Source organism: Puma concolor, chromosome A2, assembly GCF_028749965.1.
Source record: "Puma concolor isolate L17-30 chromosome A2, mPumCon1.1.hap2, whole genome shotgun sequence".
In the NCBI taxonomy this organism is placed as follows: Eukaryota; Metazoa; Chordata; class Mammalia; order Carnivora; family Felidae; genus Puma; species Puma concolor.
Window position 1 is genome coordinate 82,167,541 of NC_141668.1, and position 10,614 is coordinate 82,178,154.

The window sequence follows — 10,614 nt, forward strand, 5'->3', positions numbered from 1 at the left end:
ATTTCTCCCAAGATGAACCTCGAAAAAATAGTGCAAGGCAGTGGACACCATACTGGACAACATTGTGACCTAAGCACAGTGAACAAATCCATAGAGTATTGCTTATGGGCTTCCTCAACATAGGTCAGAAGGACCTCACCCAACACAATTCAATAAAATCAATTATATTATTATATGTGTTCCATGTAAACTTCTCTCAGATCAACTAGTTTCATGCAGAGGGAGATTTCAGATGATGCTTAACCCTGAATATGCAAGATTTCATATCCTTCAGGAAATCTTTAATCCACAATGTTTTCTCAGCTGAGCTTTTGATTTGTATTGGGAAATTTTAAGGTCAATAGTATATGCTATGAAAAATACTTAAGAGTATAGCTATACTATGCTACCATTTCAGTGCAGAGCTCTTCAATAAAGCCAAAATGATAGTATACTTGACATCCTAAGAAAATCGTTGCAAATCTGCTAAAAATAAGAATCAAAATACTGTTCCTGTTTATATTTTTTAATAGAAAGAGACAGAAACAAAGAGAGATTAGGGGCAGAGGAAAGGAGAAAGGAAAGAGAGAATCACATTATTATTGGAATTCTAATGTTTTCTATGTTGTACAACATTTACTCAAGCAGTTGGGGTAGAAGGATCAGGAAAGGGAATGGACAGTTATTGGGTGCCTTCTAATCATTTTGAAATACTTCTTAGGTATCTGTTTATAAGGTATCAGGTGTGAGGAAATGAACAGAAAAAGATGTTTACAGGTTGTTATATCTGAGCACCCAAATATATGAATGCTTGCCTATGACCACTTTATTTATTTATTTATTTATTTATTTATTTATTTATTTATTTATTTTTAAGTTTATTCATGGGGTGGGGGAGGAGGAAGAAAGCAAGAAAGCAAGCCTAAGCAGTCTCCGTGTTGTCAGTGCAGAGCCCCATGTGGGACTTGATCCCACAAACAGTGAGATCATGACCTGTACCAAAATCAAGAGCTCGTCAGCTGACTGAGCCACCCAGGAACGGGCCCTGAGGCCACTTTAGCTAAAAGTTCTGGCCCTAAGTTAAAAGCTGCTGATGATAGAAATATTCTGCTGCAGAGGAATTAATAGAAACAACTGTACTCAGTGGAAATTGAGTTTTTGCAACTGTTCCTAATGGCAGCAGAACCTAACAAAACCTACGAGAATGTCAACCCAAAGAAACGTGGTGGTACCTCTGCATACTGACGATGATGAGTGGTTGATGTGGCAGAACTTGTAACCTCAGTGCTTACTAACTAGAATACTTCCTTCTGCTTTTTTATTTGGGCAAAGGAAAGAAAGAAAGGCCAATGTAAAGGAGGAATGAGTCCTACAGGTATTGGCACAAGTGGTTATCAGGGCAAACTAAAGATACCTAGTCAGTGAACCAAATTCACCAGTTGTGGTCTGTCAGTTATTCAAATGGAAAAGTGCCGTGTTTCTTGAAGAGAAGGCCAGGAGCTACTGCTATGTTAAACTCAAAACAACTTGGTATAAGTTCTTGATTAAATCAAATGTCATCTTATATTAGATGCTACTATATGTAAGTAGCAGGTGAAATGAAATGTTTTTTTTTTTCAATAGAAGGAAACATATACTCTTAAGAGAACATTTCATTTCATTTCATTTCATTTCATTTCATTTCATTTCATTTTTATTCATTGGGAAACATTTGCTGTCACCAGAGAAGACCTTGAAGAGAAACTAAAAACTGAGCAGATTTCCCAAGATTAGAAGAAATGTTAACTCTGTATGGAACAGATAGAATGATTAAGTTAATTGGGAAGAGGACAACTTTGTGAATTTTTGAAAATATACCTAATTGATGTTACATTTATAGTAAGCTCTCATTTCTTATTATACAAGTTACATTCTCTTAACTGTGTGTCAACTAATGTGTTAAAGATTTAAAGGGAGTTTTATGTTTGTAAGCAAGAACTTATGTACACCATAAGACTTCTAGACAGCTCTTGATGGTAACTTAGGTGAGAGACAAGTCAGTTATTTCCTAAAGTTCTACAAGTAAAGTGGGCCTGGGTAAGGCAAAAGATACTAGTGGATCACTATGTTGTTTGTTTCTAAATTTAGTGGATTAAAAAAAATCAACTTTATTTATTTATTTTGAGATAAACAGAGACAGCATGAGTGGGGGAGGTTCAAAGAGAGAGAGACAGAGAGAGCGGGAGAGAAAATGCCACGTAGACTCCATGCAGCCAGCTCACAGCCCGACAAGGAGTTTGAACCCATGGACTGTGAGGTCATGACCTGACCCCAAACCAAGAGTATGATGCTTAATTGACTGAGCCACCTGTGCACCCCAATACAGTGGACTTTTTACTGTTATCAAGCTGGCATATATTTTATGATTCATTAATATGTAGAGATTAAATAAAAAGTCTCTGCCTAAATGGATTTTTTTTAATTAAGGCTTTTTAAATTTTATTTTATTGGAGTAAGAATGCTTAACATGCGACCCACCCTTTGAAGTTTTTAAGTGCGCAGTACAATATTTTTCACTATAGGCACACTGTTGTACAGCAGATCTCAAGATCGTACTCCTCTTGCATAACTGAAACTTTATACCCATTGACTGACACCTACCCATTTCCCTTTGGCCCTGGCCCCTGGCCCCCACCACTCTACCATCTGCTTTTAGGAGTTTGACTCTTTTAGATCTTTGGTATAGGTGGGATCATCACATAGTACTTGTTCTTCTGTGACTAGCTTATTTCACTTAGCATTCCCTAAGGTTCATCCATGTTGTTACTGATTGCAGACCTTCTTTTTTTAAAGGCTGAGTAATATTCCAAATAAAAGGATTTCTAAATCAAAGGTTAAACTGCATGGCAGTTATCAGGAAAAAAAAAAAATGTGTCCATTGTAAACTGTATTGACGTCTGTGACAAGGTTTTCTAAATACGGTATCACAGGAGATTGTCCAGCCCCTGTTAGGCAGAGAGATTCAATTCACCTCTGTCCAGGGAAGCACATACCCTGCAGATTAGCATAGCAACATGTGACATATCTATTCATTCAACAATGTACTAATAATTCCGGGGGGGGGGGGAGAATAAAAACACGGCCATATTCCATGTAGATATTGACATACAAAGATATAGCTCCAATATAAAAAATACTGTGACTTAGAATCAGTTAAATATTGTTGTTCCTTTTCATTTCCTTTTTCCAGGGTATTGATCTGTTAAATAAGAAGGGACAGATACTTCCCAAGTTTAGAAGAGCCTCATTTCACAATTCAGAGTGATAGAAAAGCAAGCGCTAATATTGACCTCCCTGGAGAGAGCAAATGGAGGTAGAATGTCAACTGTGGCAGGGTGAGAATAGGGGGTGGAGGACACAAGCTGTGTACAGGGATCGGGTGGAAGCAGGATTTTGGAAAGCTCTAAACCTAGTGAGAGCAAATCATATTGTCTGTGACAGACCAAAGTACTCAGTTAATTAGAACAAAGTGATGCCAGAAAAAGGGGGAAACATTTTTTTTAATTAAAAACCTAGTTGAGTTTGAAGTAAAGAGCAAAAATTTTTCATCTGTCTATGCTGTCAACCCTCCATGCATGTGAAAATATATTTATTATTTTCTGTATTAATTTAATGAGTTCCAGATTGTACAGGATGTCATAATGGAAACAGGATTATATAAGATAATAAGGAGGGTTTTTTTTTTTTCTCTCTCTAAATGAGTTTTACCTAGACTCCCTGTGTCCCACTTTTGATCTTAACTGTGTTTCATTTACCACATTGAAGGAGGTTACATAAAGGGTAAAATAATAGAAACTTAATCAGGAAACAGGTTTTCTTACTGCTACATTTTATTATATATTCTTGCCATATTCTTTAGCCTAATTCTTGAAAATAATAAAAGATGTATCATTTTAAAATAAGGACAATTGAAACCACATTGCTTTATAATTGTGCATCTTTCTTCTGAGCCATCCCAAACATTTCACACCCATTGATCTTCAGAAAAACCATGTTGATTACTTAAGGGTTAGTGGTGGGGAGTATAAACTTCCTGAACTCTACCTTCTGTAAAATACTAGGTAAATATCAATGGCTGGTGAAGTTAATTTTACAGATGAAAAACAAACACAAAGAGGCAAAATAATTTCTCAGCAACAGATTCTTGTTTCCAAAATCTCAGTCAAATAACTTCTGCTAGAGTAGTACACTATGAACTGGCCCCATTAGTCAGAGCATAGAGTTTTATAGTTAAAATAATTTCTTGGAAAGTATTACCATGGCATATAAAGATGTATAGTTATACTGCACACATGACTGGTTTTGTTAACGTAATGCTACTTTCTGGTAGGCAAATCTCTGCATGTGCTTTGTATAAGCTATACCAAAATAATGAGTCTGTTTAAGCAGCCACTTGGGTTCTGAAACCTTACGTCCATGACATTTCTGCCATCCTAAATCAATTTGGAAAAGACTTCCAACTTGGCAACAAATTTATCTTCTGAATTTCCAAATAAATACTTTGGAAGGTTGAGTTTACTTCTCTAACATTTCCTCATTTCATTTCCTCATCACTGGCCAGATAATCACCATGGCCACAGCCTTGAAGAAAGAATCATCTATGGAGTAGAAAATAGTAGCACGTTCCTGGAATGCAGTCCAAAATCACAGCGAGCTCTGGTCTATTGGCAATTCCAGAGGAGAAATGAAGAGCGAAAAGAAGAGGTATAGGAATGAAATTGACTGGATTATTTCTATCTAACATATACTGTTAAGTGACCCCAACATGGTTGACTTGAGGGTGAAAAAAATACTGTGAATCTTTATCCTTTTCTTAACCCATCAATAGTCCATTCATTAAACAAGCATTCACTGAAGGCTGATCATATGACAGGCTTTGTGCTAGGAACCGGAGAAACAAAGGTGAGCTGATAAGAATTTGTCCCAGAATCCATTTGGAGATATATTTGAGAGTCTTCTTTTTCCATGTAGTTATCTACAAAGAAAGTATGTTATCTATATTTTTGTACCAAAAAAAAAAAAAAAAGAAAGAAAGAAAGAAAGAAAGAAAGAAAGAAAGAAAGAAAGAAAAATCCTCTACTAATTTTAACTTTTGTTCAATTAATTCTGTTATCCAAACATGTTTTATTTTCTCTACTGACTTTCTTCTCAAATGAGGAGGAGAGGTTTTGGAACGGGGCTAGGAGTTTTAGGATAAAGAGTATGAACTATACATGAAGTATGAACTATACGTGAAGCATCAGACAGATCTTCCTCATCAATGGATTGATTCATTTATTCCTGTGTGAAATTAAAGAATCGTACAGAGAAAATCTCCATATTCTGAGCCTTTTAAGCTTTTAAAAAATATTAAATAAGGGTAACTAATCGGACTGTGTAGGTATTTGTGAATGTATTCTGTGCAAATAATTTTACAAACATAATCTGAATATAAAACCCTCCCTTTTTTGACATTTGAAGCATCGTTGAATATGTAATCACACCCTACAAACGTCGAAGTTGATTTTATACAATTTTATACACTATCAGCTTAGGCCTTTCCGAGATGTCTGTTGTAAACCGTATTCAAAATAAAAGTAAGGTTAGGTACATTCAAGAGCATATCTTTATATTTATGTCACACCTGAGACTTAGAAAACTGAATAAATAATTATTAAGCATGTACTCCTATGCATTTTTCTTCTTGCTCAACTGCTGCTGATTCTTAAATTTTTTCAAATCTTCTGAGTTCATTCTAATGCTGTCCTGTTTTCTAATATCGTGGTTCTGTATTTCCAAGATTTAATGTTAACTTTCTCCTATATTTATATACCTTCTTTCAAGTTTATAAAATAAAGTATATCTGTGTCCTTTCATTATCTTGAATATCTTAAATTATTATAATGAAAACTTCTATTAAGATAGTAGATAACCAATATTTTCCATTGTATCTTAAAAACAATTTACAGAAATTTCTAACTCTTTTTCTGATGGGGAAATGGTATCATCTCTCTTCAGCTAGAAATTTTATCAACTTTAAAATGTGCCTCAACACATAATCTAAGTTTTTACTGAGACAGCATTTTAGAACTTCTGTTTCTTTTAAATATGTATATTTTTACTACCGTTTTCTTCTGCCAGATCAGAGTGGATGATCACATCATCAGGACAGAACAAGGCCTTCTACTGCGTAGCCTACAGCGGAAGGATTCAGGCAATTACCTCTGCCATGCTGTGGAACATGGTTTCATGCAAACTCTTCTGAAAGTGACCCTGGAAGTCATCGACACAGAGCATTTGGAAGAGCTTCTTCATAAAGATGATGATGGAGATGGCTCTAAGACCAAAGAAATGTCCAACAGCATGACACCTAGCCAGAAGGTCTGGTACAGAGACTTCATGCAGCTCATCAACCACCCCAATCTGAACACAATGGATGAGTTCTGTGAACAAGTGTGGAAAAGGGACCGAAAACAACGTCGGCAAAGGCCAGGACATGCCCAGGGGAACAATAACAAATGGAAGCACTTGCAGGAAAACAAGAAAGGTAGAAACAGGCGGACCCACGAATTTGAGAGGGCACCCAGGAGTGTCTGAGCTGCATTACCTCTAGAAACCTCAAACAAGTAGAAACTTGCCTAGACAATAACTGGAAAAAATGCAATATACATGAACTTTTTTCATGGCATTATGTGGATGTTTACAATGGTGGGAAATGCAACTGAGTTCCACCAATTATAAATTAAGTCCATGAGTAACTTTCCTAACAGACTTTCCTCCTAATACCAACACCTAATAGAGGTCAGGTGAACGCAGAGGTTCACTTTAGCAGACTTAATGTTTCCTATGAGATTTCATTGTACAGGTTTCCCTTTCTTCTTTGCCTGAGAAATAAAAATGTCATTTGCCATATTGCCATCTAAAGAAGAAAAACTGCATCAGCAAAGCCATTTTATTGAACTAAAAGTCTAAAATAAACTGCATGGATTTATGAAGCTGATGAATATTCCAAAATATAGTTGGATTCAAGGATATTTTTTGTCTACCAGCACTTGTGTTTATATGTACTGGAGGAGTAAAATGAGACTGAATGAAATGGTCTGTGGAAATATAAAAAAACATAAACCATCCATCATCCAGAGGAAAAATGGAATACACTGATCTACTACTGATGTCTTCTTTCAGCTTTGATCTAAAGATGTATTTTATTAAAACTATAATTTAAATGTACCATGACAAATATGCAGTAAAAATTAGCTCTTTTCTAAGCTAGAGTAGGCTTTTGTCTTACAGTTATTGTGCTCTATAGTTTTTGTTTTACAAATTCCAATTGTGTGCTGCTTTTTTCCCCCTGACATTGTGTTTTTAGTTCTGCAAGAGGGATAGCCGATATTGTTCAAGAAACACATAAACATCATTAACAGTTGATTCCTAAAACCTGGACATAAATTATGCTTTATTTCTCTGAGGAAGTCAAACAGATAACACCCCCCTTCGTTAAGCATGATCAAAATTAATTTTAACTTGCATAATGTTCTTAGAAAAAACAGAACATTTAACCAGAAGAAAAAGGAGAAACAATTTTGATTTGTTCAATGCATTGTGTTGCACCTAATGGTTCAATAAGGAGAAAAGGAACTGCGTATTTCATGAAAATAATAAGCATTGTTTTAATATAGCATTAACAGAAAATCTCTTAATTTTGTGCTTGAAAACCCGCATGATATTTGAGACATAAAAACTCTCATTATTCCTTTAGGAATTACATTTGTGTCACTTAATTTTCTTGAAAGAGATCAGTAATATTCAGAACAACATCTTAAAAGCAAATTTTCCAACTCTGTTTACATCTGTATCAGCTGTCTCTTACCTCACCTTGTTTAAAGCAATGATCTGTTTTAAAACAGATCATCTTGATTCATTTCATGTTGATGGGAGTGACTTTTATACAAACTGTTTTCTGGGACACAACTCACACTTAAGTCATGTAAAGCTTTTTGTTTACTCCAACAACTTATAAAATAAGGTAAAAGATGTTCAATAAAGGACTTGCCTCGTCCCTTGTCCTAACATGATTCCTTGAGAATCATTGACTTCAAGGTTTATAAGGCCTTCCGCATTATGATAGTTTCTTTTGCACTGCACTCACCTTTCCAGGAATCCCTCCCTAGATTCTTCATCATGCACAAAACTGCAAAGGAAACATCTTCTTGCTAATTAATGAAAGCGGCATTGAAATTCTAACTCTAGCTGTCTTGGGATTCTAATTAACTCAGCATTAATTTCTCACCTCAGACTACAGTGAATTTTTTAAAAAAAATTCTCAGCTGAAATATTTCACAGATGGGAGCTCATGTTTCAATTTAGTTGTCTGAATAAACAATTTGTTAATGCCTATTTCAAATGAAAGTCTAAAAATATTCTACATTCAATTTTAGGCTCCATTGATTAATCCGGTGTTACTTACAGAAGTACATCCTTAAACAGTATTTGAATTTTAAATTATTTGAAGGACATATTTCTGTAGAGAAAAAGCAACGTTTGAAATACAAATCAAAGAACAAAGAGGGCTCCAAAAATAGGTATTTTTTTTCTATTTTCATGGAGTATCTTAACTGTGCTAAAATTTGGTGTCGCATTTCCTTCTAAATTTTCAACTGAAACAGATTTGCAATAACAGAAGTATCTTATTTCATAGTAGTCCTCAAAATAATGGACTTGAAGGGATGGAGGGGATGCCTTCCAATATCCGAACGCATTTTGTTAAGCATTATGAAATACGCAGAGAAAGTAAGTTTAGACGTCAAAGAAAAGAAACAAAACAAGGAAATCTACTTGCATGTCTTTATAAACTATCAGGTCTAAGTTTTCGAAGAAAATTATTGATATAACTTGCAGGTAGATAGCTCTTATTACAGTCATAATCTGCCAGTGTGTATTAAGAGGGGACAGTTTGCACGAAAAATAATCAACGTCCCACTTAATTTAATTTTAATAGACTTTGGCATATGCATGTATCATCAGAGTTGAAACTTTGTTAAGACACTCATGTGAACATAAGCAAGTTATGACAGCACTCTTAAGATTGGAAAAAGGTACATCGCAGCAGAGAAATGATGGCCCAGTTGAAATCAAATGTATAATGTAAATGCATGTAAATGCACACTTAATGCTACTTTATGTATTATTTAGTGATTTTCAATGGTATGTGTTTAATATTTTTGCTACCTATACATTAGGCAGAAGAGATGTAAATAATTTTGAAAAGAAGAGGAAGGACAGTAAACTTCAACTTTTTATAGGGACTCCATTTCAGTGTGTTCAATATCACCCTAAAATGCAAGATTTCCCCACACAGGTGACAAGGTGGTTTATGTGCTATTTAAGGACGGAGGGTGTGTGCCCATTCAATAAGCATGTTTTTTGCCAGGTAGTAAATATGTTCCATATCTGTATTTATCACTGCATTTCAGATGGGAACTAGAAAACTGGAGAGAAAAATGTAATGAAACTGCTGCTGTAAATTATTCCTTTTAGCATGTATTCAGTTGCTAAATACACATTTCTTCAAAATATTTGAATTCAGATGTCTTTACTGTTCCCTGTAGCATATGGTGTCAAGGAACATAAGTTTAGAAAATGCTGAGAACCAGAGTCAGGTTGCAACATAATCAGCTAGCAGATTTCTCCGTTCTAGTCATCTGTAAACTGAGTTCTATATTTATGGTGATGATGTTCATTTTTATGCCCTTTAAGTTAAATATTGTTATTTTTTATGTCATGCCTAAAAGAGGAAATATAGGGATGAAATTCTATAATGTGTCATTATCATGCTCAGTTTGGTTTCATTCAGGATCGACAAGGATGGCCAACAGTTGTTACTGAAATTGCCTATCCTTAAGGTCATAAGCAAGCATTTCATCAATATGAAGTGATCAGTATAACATTTTAAAGGCTTTGTTTTATGAGTTCATTTTTAAAACACAATTTGCATTCAAACTTTAATGGAAATTATCCATTGTGATGTCTTCAAAGACAAACTTAACAAACAAGATTCAACATCATCTTATTGTGTTATCATGTGTTAGATATAAACTGGCCTAATGCCAAAGGCACCCATGCTTTTTATTTTAAAGCTGTAATAATTATCCAAATTCATTGTTAATGTTTGCAAAATACGTGTTTCCATAAAAAGGAAAACATTGTTTTTCACAAAGTCTGCAAAAGCCTATTAGTTTATCTGCTTTCTAACAATTTTCTTGCACTAGTTAATTAAAGACACATACTTTTTTAAAGTTAATATACTGGGGCGTCTGCGTGGCTCAGTTGGTTTAAAGGTCTGACTTCAGATCAGATCATGATTCTGCGGTTCATGAGTTTGAGCCCCGCATCGGGCTCTGTAAGGACAGCTCAGAGACTGGAGCCTGCCTCATAGTCTGCATCGCCCTCTCTCTCTGCCCCTGCCCCCGCCCCACTTGCACTATGTCTCTCTCTCTCTCTTTCTCAAAAATAAACAAACATAAAAAAATAAAGTTAATATACTAAGAGGACCTATGATGAACCTTTGAAGCCACAGGAATGGTATGGCCATTTTCACAGTCAGCCAGCCCAAATTAA

At 35.2% G+C, this 10,614-nt stretch overlaps 1 protein-coding gene across 3 annotated transcripts in view; it reads left to right on the forward strand.

The window, feature by feature from the left end:
• Positions 1-10,297, forward strand: part of SEMA3A (semaphorin 3A) — a 468,284-nt gene extending 457,987 nt beyond the window's left edge. For all 3 annotated transcript variants that reach the window (XM_086696802.1, XM_086696801.1, XM_086696803.1), the window contains 2 exons: positions 4,580-4,722; positions 6,139-10,297. In XM_086696802.1, the coding sequence (XP_086552928.1) occupies positions 4,580-4,722; positions 6,139-6,594 (599 nt within the window). In that variant the 3' untranslated portion in view covers positions 6,595-10,297. The remainder of the gene's footprint in view (positions 1-4,579; positions 4,723-6,138) is intronic.
• Positions 10,298-10,614: the final 317 nt, after the last annotated feature.